This window comes from Gopherus flavomarginatus, chromosome 3 (assembly GCF_025201925.1).
Source record: "Gopherus flavomarginatus isolate rGopFla2 chromosome 3, rGopFla2.mat.asm, whole genome shotgun sequence".
NCBI classification, from domain to species: Eukaryota; Metazoa; Chordata; order Testudines; family Testudinidae; genus Gopherus; species Gopherus flavomarginatus.
In genome coordinates, this window is record NC_066619.1 from 270465105 (window position 1) to 270483148 (window position 18044).

The 18044-nt window shown below is 39.6% G+C and overlaps 1 protein-coding gene across 4 annotated transcripts in view; it reads right to left on the reverse strand.

The window, feature by feature from the left end:
* The window catches only part of UVSSA (UV stimulated scaffold protein A), a 110676-nt gene that overhangs the window by 66076 nt on the left and 26556 nt on the right, over nucleotides 1-18044 (reverse strand). For all 4 annotated transcript variants that reach the window (XM_050947593.1, XM_050947592.1, XM_050947596.1 and 1 more), the window contains one exon: nucleotides 1612-1711. In XM_050947593.1, coding sequence (XP_050803550.1) covers nucleotides 1612-1711 — 100 coding nt within the window. The remainder of the gene's footprint in view (nucleotides 1-1611; nucleotides 1712-18044) is intronic.

An 18044-nucleotide genomic window follows, 5' to 3' on the forward strand; every position in this document is an offset into this window, starting at 1 on the left:
GCGGGAGGACACAACAGGGCTCAGAAGTGGGAAGGAGCTTGCCGGCAGCTGCTGTTGTGTCTGAATAAGCAGGCTTCAGACTGGAGAATGCCAATCTACTTAAAGGGGCAGCACATGTCTGTTACACACACACACACACACACACACACACACACACACACACACACACACACACACAGCATTTCAAGCTCCCCTCCCAAAATATACTTGTATTATTGTTGTTGTTACTTCTTGATACTTCCTGCAATACACATATATTCTCTGTAACTGTAGTCTTTCAAAGTATTGTTATTTTAGTTTTTTGACTGGTCTATCCATTTCATCATTTTTATTTCTCTCTTACGCTTAAATTTAATTCTTTGAGTAGTGAGTTCTAAAATGCCTAATCTGTCCTGGCTGGACTAATTATCCCTATGGCAACTTTTAAAAAATATATATTACATCTACGTTTTTCTTCTACTGGTGGCATTCTGCGTTCATTCTGCACATGGATGGAAAAAATTAAAGGGAACATTAATGCACATACCTTAATATTACGACAGAGAAAGAGATTTGGCTTTCTACATTAAAAAAGCTGCAGACTGACTTCCATACAGCTCAAATTACACAGATATTTTAAAAAATAACATGGAGTGTAAAAAAACCACTCACACAAGTTTTAAGATAATAGAGCACCATTTTTAGTCAGTCTCACAATCAGCAGCAATGTGAGACAGGAACAAAAAACTTATTACACTGTCAAGGATTTTTAACTTTTACTTGATGGCAGCATTCCCCTCTATACCAAAAGCTTCTGATGCTCAAAATGCACAATGTTACAGAGAAGTAAAACTCCAGACACTTACGAAGCATTACCTGGGAAGGACAAGGTCTAATGTACTGGAATTTAACTGTTTTAGATCAACTTTTTCCAATAATTCACCTGTCAGCTTTACAGTTATACTTTAAATGTACTCATTTATTTCAAAAAGCTTTAGAATGTGTTTGGAAAAGAGGGATGCTAGATTTAAATGAGCAGACAAGAACAAGATTATATTGTTTGTCATCTAGGACTCCCTTTGTGACACTACAACAAAGTACTGAGAGGTTGAGCTCCACTTAACCTTTTGCTACAATGACACCCACATTGGAGAGAGAGGCTAGGTTGTGGGCCACATTTAACCACCCTCAGGGCATTAAGTGGCTGCGTGCCTGCAGATGCTATAATTGCAGCGAGCAGCACAAAATCCTAACCTGTTTCACCAAACCATCCTCAGTATTTCTAAGCCATGGTTGTTTACAATTATACTCTACCACCATCCTATTCTGAATAAATAAAAATCCTTTTTTAGAACACATGCACATATATATACAGAGCAGCTTCTGTCTCTAAATTATAGTGGAACATGGCTGAATGAAATAAGCTCCTGGTCTCAGTTGCTTCTCCTCCTAGAAAGTATTTGTTTATCTAGAGCCAATCGCTGCTCCCCTATCTATGTAATGACTTCCTCACAGCAGTCAGAGAGATTACCCACACCATTGATCACTTTATTACTTCATAATAGCTGTTTATTTACTTTACTGCAGCAGTAACATGCAGGGATAAAGCTTTTCACAGCTGGGCAAACTTACCATATTCCTTACGCAGGTGGTCTGGAATGTGGGGCTCATAACCTTCCTTCTCAGGGACCTCCACAAATTCATCTTCATCTTCATTGTCGGAGACTTTCATCTACAGGAAAAAAATACAGAAAATGAGACTATTTTTTCTTCTCTCCATATTGAGAATATTAGCAGACAGCAAGACAGTGCACTATTGAGGCTCTTCTGAGCCAAAAGTATTTCCCTAATTATGTATTTAATCATCATCTAAGATTAGACCCTTTGTTTTACATTTCATCTCTAAAGCCATCTTCAATCCCTAAGAGATATCTTCTTTAAAGGTTTTCTTATCCATTAGAAGACACACAGTTGGTGAAGTGTGAGAAAGTGTGAAACTATCAAATACAAAAAAAGTTAAAACAACATTAAGATCTTAATGAGCAAGTGATAGTGAGCCTTATCACTGCCTATCCTAGTTTTGTTGGTTCAGCTCATTCAGCACAGGTTATGTAAGATCACCCACTGTGTACACCTCCCCAACACATACAACAGGACAAATAGGATGAGCAAAGGATGGGCTGGCAGCCTCAACTCTGATAAAATCAAAGACATTCAAACTTGCCTTAATGTCATGCCATTTTACTGTGCTTCTCCTCCTTTGCAGAGTTGGAGCCTATTCTGGGACTTATTGAGGCATGTTGCCTGGGTGGATGGAGGGATATTTTTAAATAGTCCTCAGAGACCCTGGCATCCACATTCACAATGGTTTCCCCAGTTTAGAGAATTCTGTCCAGGCAATTTTAAAAGAGACATGCTGAAACTGACACAACCCCAATAAATCAAGCCATTCTGAAAAGCCAGCAGGTGTGTTGTTTGCATCACTTTGTTTTGGAGATATATGATTGCATTAAGAATACAGCCAACATTAGGAACAATTCTTTTCAACAGGCCAAGGGCCTTCACTGCACATCAGTCTGAGGGCTTGTCTACATCACAAAGTTGCAGCGCTGGTGAGGGGGTTACAGCGCTGCAACTTAGGAGGTGTACACATCTGCAGGGCATCACCAGCGCTGCAACTCCCTGTTTGCAGCGCTGGCCGTACTCCCGTTTTGTCTCGGGTGTAGAGGATCCAGCACTGGTGATCCAGCGCTGGTAATCAAGTGTAGACACTTACCAGCGCTTTTCTTGACCTCCGTGGAATAAGCAGGTATCCCAGCATACCTGAGGAAGCCTCTCCTTCAAGCAGGTCTCTTTCCCTGTGGTTTGCAGGGGGGTCCGGGGAACGCGAGAGCAAACCGCGGGGAAGCTGGTCTCCTTCCCCGGTTTGCTCTCGCGTTCCCCGAACCCCCGAGCAAGCAGTTCTCCTTCCCTGCGGTTTGCTCTCGCGTTCCCCGAACCCTCGTGCAAGCAGGTCTCCTTCCCTGCGGTTTGCAGGGGGGTTCGGGGAACGCGAGAGCAAACCCCGAGCAAGCAGTTCTCCTTCCCTGCAGTTTGCTCTCGCGTTCCCCGAACCCCCGAGCAAGCAGGTCTCCTTCCCTGCGGTTTGCAGGGGGGTTCGGGGAACGCGAGAGCAAACCGTGGGGAAGCTGGTCTCCTTCCCCGGTTTGCTCTCGCGTTCCCCGAACCCCCGTGCAAGCAGGTCTCCTTCCCTGCGGTTTGCAGGGGGGTTCGGGGAACGCGAGAGCAAACCGCGGGGAAGCTGGTCTCCTTCCCCGGTTTGCTCTCGCGTTCCCCGAACCCCCCTTGAAGCCGCCCAACAGCGCTGCAGTGTGGCCACATCTAACACCACTTGCAGCGCTGGTTGCTGTAAGTGTGGCCACTCTGCAGCGCTGGCCCTATACAGCTGTACTAATACAGCTGTAACAACCAGCGCTGCAAAATTGTAGATGTAGACATACCCTGAGAACCCAAACTGTGGGGAAGTCTGCAGTAGATATGGGAGACTGGGGTATAACACTGTGGCTCAAATAAGTGGGATTCAGTTAAAAGGGATTCTACTGTATTTACTTTTTGACAGCAGCTTTAAAAGAAAAAAAATACTTGCAATACATAAAATATCTTATCTGATTTGAAAGACCCTAAACAATTACATCATTAGGTTGCAAACCTTACTATGTGGAATCTAAGGAACTGAAATTATTGGGATTTTTAAAATATATGCATGTATAGCCCATATTATACATACAATGGAATAGTTATGGGTAGTTGAAAAATAAAAATGCAGTTCCTATCAATTAATCAAAGCAACTAACCAATATTAGAGGCTATCAGCTTCCTAAATTTTATTTCAGCTAATTTTTGCCATGAGCATGCCATTGAGACTCTACAACCTTCCTCCAATGCCTCTTTCTTTCACATACATCTACAAATAACATTTCCCCTCAAAAATTATCATCTGGGCAAAAACCATTTGCCCCTTCTTCAATGAGAATTTGTATAGCTAACTTATAAAATCCCCAAATTCTGGTAGTCTCTTAAAAAGACAGCAATGCTGCCAACCACTAGTATTTTATTTCTCTTGCCCAATTTGGGGAGATTTTATGAGATTTACATGTCACAGAATACAGGAATTATTGTAGTTTTGCCACATGCTTTTATGGGTTTCGGAAACTATGCAAAGGATTCATTAAATGAACAGTCTTACGACAGAACTCACAATCACACTTATTCAAATTCCCTGAAGTAAACAAAAGCGACAGAGAAACAGGTGATTAGATCACCTATGATAATTTTTCCCCACCACGGATTATCACTTTTAATTACCTTCTCACTGCACTTACCTCTTTCACGCAGGTATTAGTTCTAAAAAGCACAGGAGGAAGAAGCAATTTCCCCCTGCAGCAGAATTTTACCAATGTAATTCACTAATCTAATCGTGTGTCACAGCTGCACACTTGAGTTTCTCTAAATCATACTGAGATTCTGAAGCCAAAAAAACCTGGAAACCAAACCTTAGTCTATTGAGTATATTAAAAATCAACAAACTGGGCAAAACTTTGCATCAGCACTGAAGCTCATTTCTAACACAAAACGTTCAGTTGCCCTTGACACTGCAATTTACCCTTCAGTAAGTGAAATTTAGAAGATGATTTCTTTGTTTCTTAATTGACTCTTTCCACAGAACACTGTAGTCCTAAGTTTTAAAAAGTCCTAAAGGACAGTAGATTTATCAAGTGCATCATAACCAAACAGTATCTTTTGTCCCCTACTTATTTTTGGGTTTAATATTAATCCCCAGAAACTCGTTTGAAACCAGTCCTGAAGTCAACAATACGTAGCTACAACCCTGGACATCCCATTGGCCACATTATCACTACTTCTAATCAGCAGACAGAGTTGCCATGCTCTAGGCATGCTGGAGGGCTCTGAGTTTTAAATTACTTTTCACTTCCCACTGCAATTATTCCTCCTCATCTTAAGGAAAGAAGCAGTTCATCCCTGCCTGGTGTGGCCAAGACAGACAAATGCTGCATCCGACCTCTCATGGCCCAAACTGGAAGTCAAACTAGAGTTCCAACAAAGAAAGGGTCAAGTGCGCTACAGCCAATTAGAAACACACCAGCAGACTGGGTTAGCCGATTACCAAAGAGGCACATCAATTTTTAAATTTCAAGCTTTTAGAAGACCTTTCACAGCTGGCCTTTAGAAAGAGAAATATTGTAGGGTTTTGCTTTCAGCACAACATGAGCAGTTGGGAGACTGAAAAGGAACTAGTTTGTTAACAGTGGCTTCAAAGTTCTACTTTTTTCCCTTTTCTACTTGTTAAAGGCAATTTAGGAGATGGGAGCAAATTAGTTCTCTTCTGGCTAGTTAGAGCTGCCTGTTTGTCCTGTTAAAAGATATGATTGTGTCAAACTTTCTACTCTTAGTTCCTATTTCTGAGTCAGCTACAAAACAAATTACACCAAACCAAAGCTTGTTAGGGATGGTCTCAGTCTAGAATTTGTCTGTGAAAAATGTGAAAAATCAAAAATAAAACTTAGTTAAGGCTGATAATCTAGCCTAAATCCAATACATTGTGTCTAGGATATTGGAGATGTTTTAGTTCAAATACTTACATACACTATATATATATTGCAAAACCTGGGCAAGACTTCAGGACACAGAACTTGTCTTAACTTTAAATTTCCCTTGTTTTGTTTGTTTTATTTCCTCTATATTGCTTGAGAAACTTAGCTATAAGAGGCTTCACCAAACAACCTGCATATCACACATGGCTGACTTAAAAACTGAACCAGGAGCAACATCCTTGTATACCTGGATGATCTCAAAAACTTCGAAGCACACAAAAAGCCCTGCTGTGAAAAGGTATAACCAGATGCAAATTCACTTTGTTTAGGTACAATCCATGAACTGCGCATTTAGGTACTATAGGAAACATTAATCATAGGAAACTGTAATTTTTGTTATCAGTCTAACACTAATCAAAAGGGAAACCTGTCACTACCGCTGACCTGTGAAACGTCCCAATTATACTCTTCGGAAATGACAGGAGCACTTAACTTCCTCACTGAGTAAATGACGACGATCAATCAAGTTTGAATAACAATGAGCCACAGAGCTGAAAATTATTTTTTGTATAGAATCTACGCAGGAATTTATGAAAGGTGAAAAGCAACCCAAGGTTTTAGGGGCATTATGGCTTTCAGCTAGTGCAGTGCATATCAAACACTAAACAGAATTTATGTGTTTTAATTTTCTAAAAGGTAGATGTGGACTTGGTGCTACAATGCATAACATATAATGCCAGATTTTAAATATGGGGGTCATTTTCATAAAATATTATGCTTATTGTTTGCACCCTTGAATTTCAATGGGGATTTTTATTAAATTTAGTTTTCCTGTAAAAATATTTAACTGCTTAGCTAACTATTAGGAATTAAGCCTCCTTTTCCCTCTTAACAGACGTAACATGTTTATTTTTATATCATTTTAAACAAGCAGCTCTATCTTCCTTTTGGTTCTCAAATATGTAGCAAGGTTAATCGTAGTTAGAAATTCAAAAGTTGGGAGGTACTATTGACTAGTTACTTCTTAACACGTCAGTGGAATGAAGAAAATTAATTACATCTATATCATTCCCTTCATGCAATTTTGTTCCCCTTCCATTCCACTACAATTGACTCAGTCAGGTGAGAACTCCCCAGCAACATTACTTTAGTCAGAGAATCACTGATATAAATTCCATTTCCCCAGCACCTGCTAAGAGCATTTATTCCATACAGCCCTTTTGTTGCTCCCAGAATGAACAGCATAAATGCTTTATGACATGTGAGCCATCCTAATGTTGCTTCTCCACTTTTTTTGTAATAAGAAACATAAATTTTGGCAACCAGTTTTAAATTGGATTAATTTCTTAATAACGGCCACCTCAAACTACCAATGAGCTCCCAAGGATATACATTTAAATTAACATTTTAAATGGTGCAATTCACTGAAATATGTGCCTCTTGGAATTCATGGCAGATAAATTTAGACACTTAAAAACAATTCAAAATGTAACGTATATGAATCTAACAAAACTGATAAATTACCAAGTGTTGAGGCATGCAGATCAGAAATCTGTATACTACTTCTTGTGCTCCTCAATATCTGAACAGAAATATAATATAAGCTCAAGTGATGGATACTGGAATATAAAGCTTTTCCCTTGTAGGCCACAAAATTAAATCTCCAGTAAGGTCAGCAGTCACCAAAAGTGGTTACCGGACAACAGGTAAAATATGTGTATTCTCAGTCTAGTTAGCAGTTGAGAAGAGACATCTTCACAAAAGCCATCACCACAACTGGCATCCGTGTTGGCAGTATCAACTTAGTAGCCAGATCTGAAGGGTAATGGAGAGTCAACTACCGTCACTTATACTACAGGATAGTCCCTCAAATATAGAGTTAACATATGTTTAAGAGGCAGCGTAGGGATGTTTGTAACGGTCATTGCTCATGCTATACATATTCTGTGGATAAATGCATTCTTTCAAATGAATATTGTCAATCCATCTTTTGTAAGCACTAAATTAATTTAAATTTAAAATAAAAGATATCCACTCAACTGATAAAGTAGCATTTTTCTAAAATGACAGAATTCCTGAATAGACCCTCCCTTCCAGAATAATGTTGGTTTTAGTGAAGCCAACTTCCAAATTCACAGGCCACAGTGAAACATTTCCTACTGTATCTGTTCAGAATGTTAGGAATTTGATAGAAAAATGGATGTCTTGTCAATTCTACTGCGTGTTCAATGGTAGTAGGCTAAAGCAGTGCTGACTTATGTAGTTAGTTAGCTAAGTGTACTTAGTCCTTCTCTAGCAGGGAAAAAAATAATCAGATGCTTCCTTCCTGAGGCCTCAAAAAATAAGAGCCCAAACCAAGATATAGTGTGCTGGCAGAAACCTCATCACGACTCCTCTCTACTTTTGAGCCTATGCCCTACCGTGCATCCAATGAGTTAATGTATCTTATTGTAATCACCCATCCAGTTACATGCATTGCTCATTTATCCTAAATGTTAGCAAACTACACAAATACAAAAAAATCTGCAACAAAATACTTTTCAAGATATGAAGCCTTTGGTTCTTTTCTCAGTTTTATATGGATTCCTACATTAAGAAGATTTAGAAAACAGAGTCTCCACATTCACAGTTAAACAAGCAATACAATATCTAAAATATATAATGCAATCAGTTTATAAAACTGTACAGCAGTTACTAATTATTTTAGAAAGGAAAGAGAAAAAAAGACAACATGTAAAGAAGCTGTATCTACTTACTCACTAAAACATTGCTTGCAAACTACAGCTGGGACCATTAAATAAATTTTGTATGGTCTAATTAACTTGGTTTGCAATCTCAATTACTTCTCATCCTAGAAATCACTTGTGCTCTGTTTTATGTGTCTCTGTTTCCCTTTTTTAAAAAAATGATGTAAGGCATCCTCAGACAAGTGAACTCTAAACTTCATTTGTCTTTCAGCAGGCTTGATGGCTATGCATTTAAAAACCCATTCTATCTTATAAACTAAAAATTAAATGTACTCAGCTGTGATGGTCGTCATTGCATCTGCTATTTATATGCTAATACTCTCACTGGAAGATCTTGCAAATTATTTCACCATGCCAATATCTCATGTGCATCTACTCACAGCCAACTACACATTTTTTCTAGAGGTCAGAAGATTTTGGCCAAGGAACTATAATACTTATCATAGTGGAACCCGTTTGAAGGTGCAACTTAAAGGAACACATTTTGTATACAGCCACAAGAACACCACAAAATATAATTAAGTAATCGTAAATGAGGGACAGGGATGTTTTGTGTAACAAATATGCGATCATTGGTTACAAAGTAAAAAACCCTTTTTAAAATAACTGACAATGGAACAATCCTCAAAACATATTTTATTGGGAAAGTCTTTTTTAACTTCATTTCTATTCCCATCCTTTTGTATCCTCTAAAATATGTTGAAACAGAAATATTAATACTGAAATTGTCATATTTCAAAATCATGTTTGATTTTTCTCTGTAGTGTTAGATAAATATGAACTGTTAGAAAAGCTACATTTCTGAGGGGGGAAAAACACACTAAGGTTTGAATACAAATTCAAATGACTGCAAATTGTATCTGAAGCCTAGTCAAACACTGCATTTTGTGCTTATCAGCAAAAGCATCCCTTCTCATTCTTTTCCATTTGTATTTGCGCAATAGTAAGCAGGCAAATCTGGGCAACTTGATACAAGATTGTTTGGGAATGCCCTTTTCATACTTTTTCGAATTGCTCAAGAGTTGGAAATGGATGATTAAGGGGATACCCTTCAGACCCAGCAGTAAAGCAAAAGGTACAGTTTTGGTGACTCTTCACATTAAATGACTCCATTAGAACGTGGTTTTTCTTTTTCTTTCTTCCTGACAAAGTACAGTAGTCTAAGTGTTTTTTTATCTTATATCCTAGTGATGCATGATTCAGATAAATTAAGCATACATCGTTTTCAGATGTTGTGCTAAATTATTCATTTACTGTCCAATGTAGGTCAGCAAAGGCAGGCGATCAGGAATGTTGGTGGGTATAACAAAATAGTTTCACCTCTATCCCGATATAACGCAACCTGATATAACACAAATTCGGATATAATATGGGAAAGCAGTGCTCCGGGGGGGAGGGGCAGGGCTGCGCACTCCGGTGGATCAAAGCAAATTCGATATAACGCATTTTCACCTATAATGCAGTAAGATTTTTTGGCTCCCGAGGATAGTGTTATATTGAGGTAGAGGTGTATTTTAGGAAAATGCTGTACACTGACAGGCAGAGCTCAGTATCTCTTGGGCAGGAGTCATGGAAGTAGTCACTTTTTGAACACTTAATGCTTTAAATGTTGTACATTAGAAAAAAATGGCCAAATTATCACTTGTGTAATCTGAATTTTTTATAAAACTCACATTCAATGGAGTGTGTAATAGTTTCTTACTTAGAGCAATCTAACATCTCAGAATCTAATTAAAAACGGTTACTATTCTTTCAGTAACTGTTGTTCTTCGAGATGCGTTCCACACACCCATTCCAATGCATGTCCCGAGCACAGTTGCCGGAAATGTTTCCATCAGTGGTATCCATCAGATCAGCCCTGGTGCAACGCATCCATAGTGCCTATATAAAGGGGCTCGCCAGTCCTGCGCCCCCTCAGTTCCTTTTTTCCAGCCAACTCCCGTAAGAGGGGTAGGAAGGTGGATTTTGGAATGGACACATGCAACACATCTGTAATAAATAAAGGGGGGAGAGGGCTCCCTTTTATGAACACCCAGCCAGCCAGTAGCTACAAAATCCCTCTTAGTAGCTGTTCTCTAATTGCTCTACCTGTAAAGGGTTAAAAAGTCTCTCTGCTATGCATAGGTAAAAAGAAGTGAGTGGGCACCTGGCCAAAAGAGCCAGTGGGAAGGCTAGAACTTTTTAAAATTGAAACAAGACTCACCTTTTGTCTGTTGAGGCGGTGAGAGCAGTTATGCTGTGAGAAGCTTGGGCAAAGTATGAAAAAACATCAGTATCATACCTAGAAACTACTCATTTAAAACTCCAGATATGTAAGTAGATCAGGAAATGTCTAGGAAGACACAATTAGGTTTACTCCTTTTATTTCTTTATGGCTTGTGGATTCCTCTGTGCTAACCCCAGATGCTTACGTTTTGCTTGTAACCTTTAAGCTGTAACCTCAAAAAAAGTTATTCGTGGTGCTGAATCCTTGTAATTGCTTTTTTTTTAAATCTAGCAATAGCTTAAGTTCTCAGATGTATTTTCTTTCTTTATTAATTAAATTTACCTTTTTAAAGAATAGAATTGGATATTTGTGTCTTAAGAGTTTTGTGCACATGTTTAATTAGCTGGTGACAACAGCTGATTTCCTTTTTCTTTCTCAGCTCTTCCCCGGGGGGGGGGGATGAAAGGACTTGAGGGTACCCCACTGGAGGTATTCCCAAGTGTGCCTTCCTGGGCTCTCAAAGGGGTTCTGCACTTGGGTGGTGGCAGCATCTACCAATCCAAGGTTAGTGAAAAGCTGTAACCTTGGGAGTTTAATACAAGCTTGGAGGGGCCAGTATTAATTTTTAGAATCTTTGCAGGCCCCCTCCTTCTGCACTTGAAGTGCCAGAGTGGGGAATTAACCCTGACAACATTTCATAGAACAACAGTTATGGAAAGGTTACTAACCATTTTTACTTCGTCGAGTACCTGCACATGTTCATTCCAATGTAGGTGACTCCCAAGCAGCTGTTTAGGTGGTGGGCTCAGAGTTCACTGACATACTGACTGCAACACAGCATGGTCAAATCTAGCATTGTCCCTGGCTGCTGAGTGATGGCATAGTGAAAAGAAAATACGTGCACCAACAATCAAGTTGCTGCTCTACAAATGTCCTGAATAGGAACCTGTGCTAGAATTATCACTGAAGAAACTTGTGCCCTTATGGAACGAACAGTTAGGATAGGCAGGGGTGGAATACCTGCCAGTTCATAACACGCGCAGATACATGACGTGATCCACGATGAAATTCTCTGAGCCGAGATCGGGAGAGCTTTCATCCTGTCTGCAACTGCTATAAACAGCTGGGTGTATTTTGGTCTGGTCCTTTCTACATAGAAAGCTAGTGCATAACTAACATTCGAGTGAAGTCTCTGCTTCTCCCTATTTGCATGAGGCTTCAGACAGAAAACTGGTAGGAAGATACTTGATTTATATGAAACTAGGAGACCATCTTTGGAAGGAAAGCCAGGTTAGGATGCAACTGAACCTTATCTTTAAAGAAGATGGTGAATGGCGGCTCCAAAGTGAGGACATGGATGTCCAAGACCCTTCTGGCCAAAGTAATGGCAATTAAGAAGGTCATCTTCTTAGAAGTATGGCAAAGTAATGGCAACTAAGGTGTAACAGGGAGCATGTTACCAGTGGCTCGAACGGGGGTAGTGGGGGAGGGCTGTAAGCCTCGATAAGACCAGGTTGAGATCACAGGTGGACACGTTCTCGCTCCTGGGGTACAACTCCTCTAGTCCCTTAAGAAAATAGATAGATATATCATTTGAAAAAAATGGATCAGCTGTCCACCCAAGGATGAAAAGCCGAGATGGAAGCCAGGTGAACTTTAACTGATGAAATAGATAGGCCTGCTGTTTCAAGTACAGCAGGTACTCTAGAATGAATGGCAGCGACAATCGCGTAGGCAAGACACCCCGCTGGGATGACCAGATAGAGAACCGCTTCCATTTTGGAAGGTATGTGACCCTGGTGGATGGCTTTCTTCTTCCTAACAGGATCTCACAGACCTGCTTTGAGCAGGCTAGTTCTCTGGAGTTCACTCATTAAGCTTCCAGGCACACAGGTGGAAGGAGCTGAGGGTCGGGTGGAGCAGATGACCATGATCTTGAGAGATCAGGTCTAGGTGTAGAGAGACTAGGATCGGGGACACCATGGAGAGGTCCAGCAAGGTGGGGAACCAATGTTGGTGGGACATGCCGGAACTATTAGGATGACCTGCACTTGGTCCCACTTGATCTTCAGCAGGACCTTGTGCATGAGCAGGGTAGGAGGGAACACATAATACAGGTGACCTGTTCATGGGACAAGGAAGGCATCCATGAGGGACTCAGGCCTGTGACCTTAAAGGAAGCAAAACTGGTGGCACTTCTTGTTGTGCAGGGTGACAAACAGGTCTATCTGGGGAGTTCCCCACTGCCAGAAAATAAGCTTCACAATGTCCAGGCAAAAGGACTAGTCATGGTGATCAGAGAAGGATCTCCTGAGGTGATCCACCAGCTCATTTTGAGCTCATGGCAGATAGGATGCTTTGAGGTGGATTGAGTGGGCTATGCAAAACTCCCACAATCAAACCACCATCCCAACATAGGGGGAAAGAGCAAGCGCCTCCCTGCTTGTTGAGATAGTACATGGCCGCCATGTTGTTTGTGAGGATCAATAGATTTTTGCCTGCAACAGGGGTCAGGAACACCTGACAAGCCAGGCAGACTGCACTGAGTTCTCTGACACTGATGTGAGGAGAGAGCTCTTCCAGGTCCAAAGGCCTTGAGTTTTGAGGGGACCCAGGTGAGCCCCAGCCCAGCGCTGATGTTTCTGAGACCAGGGATAGCGATGGTTAGGGCTGTGAGACCGGAATTCCCGTGCAAACCATCAGCAGACCCAGACACCACTTTCCTTCCACCCAGAGACCTACTTAAAGTCTGCTAACTTTAAGTAGGTACTTCGCAATATTAAAGCTAAAACAGTAACCTGTTTTATCCCCTACAAAATTCCTATTGTCAAATTATATACAAATTAAACAGTAGGGAAATCAGTATACGTTGATTTGGTAAATCTAAAACAAAAAATTATAGGTCATATTCTGCTGTTAGATGCAGGGGGAAGCTCTCATTTACAACAATAGGATTTGTGTAATACATACCAAACTCATCATCTCATCTCTCTCTCACACTCACCCCCCCCCACACACACTTATAACAATACAGTATTTTCCAAAATGTTTTATCCTTAAGCTTTTCATTCTACACTTACATTGGAAAAAAAACAAAACATATCTAGCCACGTCAATTGCAGAGAGCCTTCACAAAGTAAACCTATATGTTGCTTCTCTGTTAATTCAGCCTTGCGAACTATCACCAACAAATACAACAACTCTGGCCCCTCCATACAATTCACTTCCATGAAATCTGAATTCTGCCAGCTAATGATTCTTTAGGATGCATGTGTTGTTCTACGCTTAATGTTTCTCTATAACTCCAAAGTAGATGGGGTCAGTTTAACAAGTTATTGTTTTTTTTAAAATTTGTTAGAGACGCAAACTCGACCTGGAATTTGAAAGTCAGGCTGGATTCTTTCTAGCTCATGCATAATCATATGAGGAAACACCATGAAATCCTCCCTGCAGTTTCTACTGTATCCTCCATTCTAAGATGAAGCATTTGCAACCTTGTACAGTGAGGAGGTGATTAGTCTGAAATCCTTGCAGAGCTAGAGAACAAGCTAATCATGCATCTTTTGGAGCCCGCTGCTCTGAATACTGTATGCTCACCCCATAGTACCATTCCTGAAATGCTTCTCATTGGTAAAAAGCAATAAAACTAATGCCACTAAAGTCAGTCAGCAGATCTGACTCAAAACACAGGGATCAAGTAAGGTGGTGCCACTTCTACAATCATTTTTTGTTTGGATTACACTTTTACATTCCAAACAGCTGCCATTTTTAAACAGCTCCAAAAACGTTTTCATTTTTGCCCCTCAGTCTGCATCAGACAATAGCAAGTACTTAAATTTGCAGTTGTATGAGGCCTAAGGCTGGCTATATTCACTCCTAGTCCATGTAGCTGTTTTAGGTCCGATAACTCAAAGCTGACCAGGATTAAAAATACCAGCTTGTCCCCAAAGGAGAAGCTTCTAGGCTTTCCAGTATCATACAGCACTGGTTAAGTAGCCCTGCTTGTTTTAGCAACATTGGACCTAATCTTCAAGGCCCCAACGTGTTTTTAAAAATTTGATATAAGGTTTTTAATATTTATTCTCATTCCTTTGTTATTCAGAGGAAACTTTGCTCTGCAGACTGAGAAAAAGGGGGAAAAAAAACAACCTTACCCATAGACATCTTTTTAGAAGACTCCAATTTTTTAATATCTTATCTAAAACACAGTATAAAACAAAATGATTAGTAGTGTTGAACGGCCTTGCTAGCACTTGTTTGGTTCTACTTACCTAATGCTTAGACTGTTCCAAACTCATGTCATCAAAACCTTTTTATAACCATATACTGCAATGTATGTCTATGTTTATAAATAATCAGTAACTTAAATACAAGCTACTTTGATTGTTGCACAATGTATGCATAAATATGTAACTATAGATTTCAATTTTTAACATATTTCAAACATTACATTTGTTACTACTATCATCTATTCTTGGATGCCAATAAATAAGATAGTCAAATTATTAATACTGGGGCTGATGTTCTATTGTTAGTGTTTAATTGTAAGAATCAAGCCACCTTACCAGGAAATGTACACTGACTCGTGGTTCCACGAACCTGCATCTGAGAGGTTTAATGGGAATGTCTCAGAAAAATATAAGGCTAGCCACGTGCCAGTTAGCAAGGAAACCTCACAGAACCTGCCCACGGAAGCCAACGGAAGCTGTGTCATTTGTTTCAATGCGTGCAAGCTGAGACTCAGGATGCACATTACAGAAAGTTTCCTAACAGGAACAAAAATATCATTCTGCAACGACATTTGGCTGGCAGTGGAAGCAAAGTCTCAGGCCTATCTGGTGAATGGACCAAAGGATTGAGAGTTCAGATCGCAGGTTTAGTCATCCCTCCAAGATGAGTGGAATAGATGAGGCTGCACAGAAACAGTATTTCCAGTTCTCAAGAGGTGGGATAAAAGAATCCTAAACTTATTATTATAGATCCCAATTCAGGAAAGCACCCTATTGAAGTCAATAGCTCTTAAGCATGTACTTAAGGGCTTTCCTGAATCAGGGCCTTAGGAACATATATCTAATTCTAACTACACCTCTACCCCGATATAACGCTGTCCTCAGGAGCCAAAAAATCTTACCGCGTTATAGGTGAAACTGCATTATAACGAACATGCTTTGATCTGCCGGAGCACACAGCCCCGTCCCCCCAGAGCGTTGCTTTCCTGCATTATATCTGAATTTGTGTTATATTGAGGTAGAGGTGTAATAACTATTTTACTTTGGTATTCCTATATATACTGTATTTAAAGTATTAGTTTTTAATCATAACTTCTCTTACTGATATTAAAAGCCTGCATAATTTTCTCTTTTTAATTTTTGTAAATATGGATGTAGCTAATTATCAATACTGGTCTCTGTAAATACATTTTATGCACATTATCATCCTACCTCTCAGGGAGAACTTTATTTAAAATAACAGCAATAGAATACCCAAGAAGAGGGGAGCAAAATCATATATACTACCTTTGGAGCACACTACTCAATATTCAGAAAGGATCCAGGGAGATGACACCTTTAGCCCTGGTAAACTTAAATACTTAAAGATTAACTCAGTGGCAGAGATAACCTACTTTATTTTACACTCTATTAAAAAGATCCACTAAATTGCATTGTGTGACTGGCTGATGACACAGGGATCAGAGGTCATCACAGTGGCAACTTGTAAGAATTCATGATTAGATTTGCATAACAAGATTTTTTTAAAATAAACTTAACAGCAGGCAGACAGAATTATATCCAATACAAGGAATAATATATACTCATAACAATATCCAGATCTGAAAGAGAAAAAAATGAAACTACCCAAATAAGACTAGAAAAGGAAGCCCTGTTTAGAGGGCTACACAGTTTTACATCATTTTTATTTTTAAGTATCAGTTATGTCAAGAGAAAAACGTTCTTTCTGAAAACTGATGAAGAAAAAATAAGACGACCTTGGATATATAAATCCAAAGGTTAAAACTGAGGAGGAAAGGAATTCTTGTTTTTATACAGGAACTATCTACTATTTAAGATTTTTTTCTGTTTCTGGCTTTGGAATTACAGAGGACCAGAGTAGGTATTCTATTATATATTTGTCAAAAAAATTAAAATATAATGCATATTTTACATTATATTTATTTAATCCAAACCACACAATATGTTAATGACAGAGAACTTGTTAGAGGATGAAATATTTTATTTGTAATTCTATCTATATTGTGTGCCTATTAATATTTTTTAATTTCCATTAAAATGTTCAAGACACATACTACCCCACAGAATACAAAAATTAAAAGCCTGCCCATTCAAACCACATCTCAGGAAAAGCCTATGTAAATATACAGGCCTTGGGACAAACATCAGAGCTTTCTCTCTTGTGCTAAGGGGAGGGGAAGGAATCCCAAAGACTTCCAATGAAAATGTCTTGCCCACTCTCCCAGCCCCACATACACAAGTTTAGGGACTGCATTTTGTACTACTGAATTTCATCCCATTTCTTGCACTCCAGTCTACAAGGTTATCCAGATCTTCCTGTGTAGCGTTCCAATCCTCCTCTGTACTAGTGAACCCTCTCAAGTTTGTATCATCAACAAATTTCATTAGCACACCTCTAAAACAGGACTAGTAGAAGACAATATGTGGCTGGTAATTTACTGGTGGGATTGTTAGAGGAGCCTTGTCAAGGATACTCCAAGAGGGACCCCTTATCTGCTATTTCCTTCATTATTTGTTCCATCTGACCTTAAAATAAGTGTGTCTGTCTCTCTCTCTCTCACACACACACCCCTCTAAGTGGAGGGGGTAAAAACAGGAATTACTGAGTGAAGTTCTATGGCTGCGTGATGCAGGATGTCAGACTAGAGTATCACAGTGGTTCCTTTCAGGTACTAAAATCTACTAACCCTGTATGCTTTTAGAAGAGGATTCTGCTGTCTCGGGAAAGAGCCACAAGGTTACCTTATCAGAGGTCATGTTCTCAGCTGTCAGAGGAGATACACTGTTTTAAAAGCTTTTCCCATGGCAAAGGGTTTAACAGTTTGATACCTTTGCAGAGATGCATAAGTTCTGTTGTCCACTTTGCTAAAGACACTGCAGTATATAAGGAGTGGAAATGTCTATTCGACATAAAGAGTTTTCAAAATTGTTTTTTGTCCTCCAGAGCACCACCCCTTATCATTTTTGTCCCAGGGCATCTACAGGATGCCATAAATGGGAAATACTTCACTTTGTCTATTCTTTTTCTGCATAATGCCAACAATATAGGGTGGATGCTTTGCTGGGATTAGCATAAGGCACTTAGATAAATATTCCATATACCTTAGTTTTATTTTCCCATGGTACAGGGTATGTCCCCAAAGTACTATAGCATAGATAAGACCTTACATTGCTGTAGGGCCAAACTAGACAATACACAAAATGAAAATTAGAAGCAGCAATCAGTTTTTCCCTCAGATATTTTTGTATC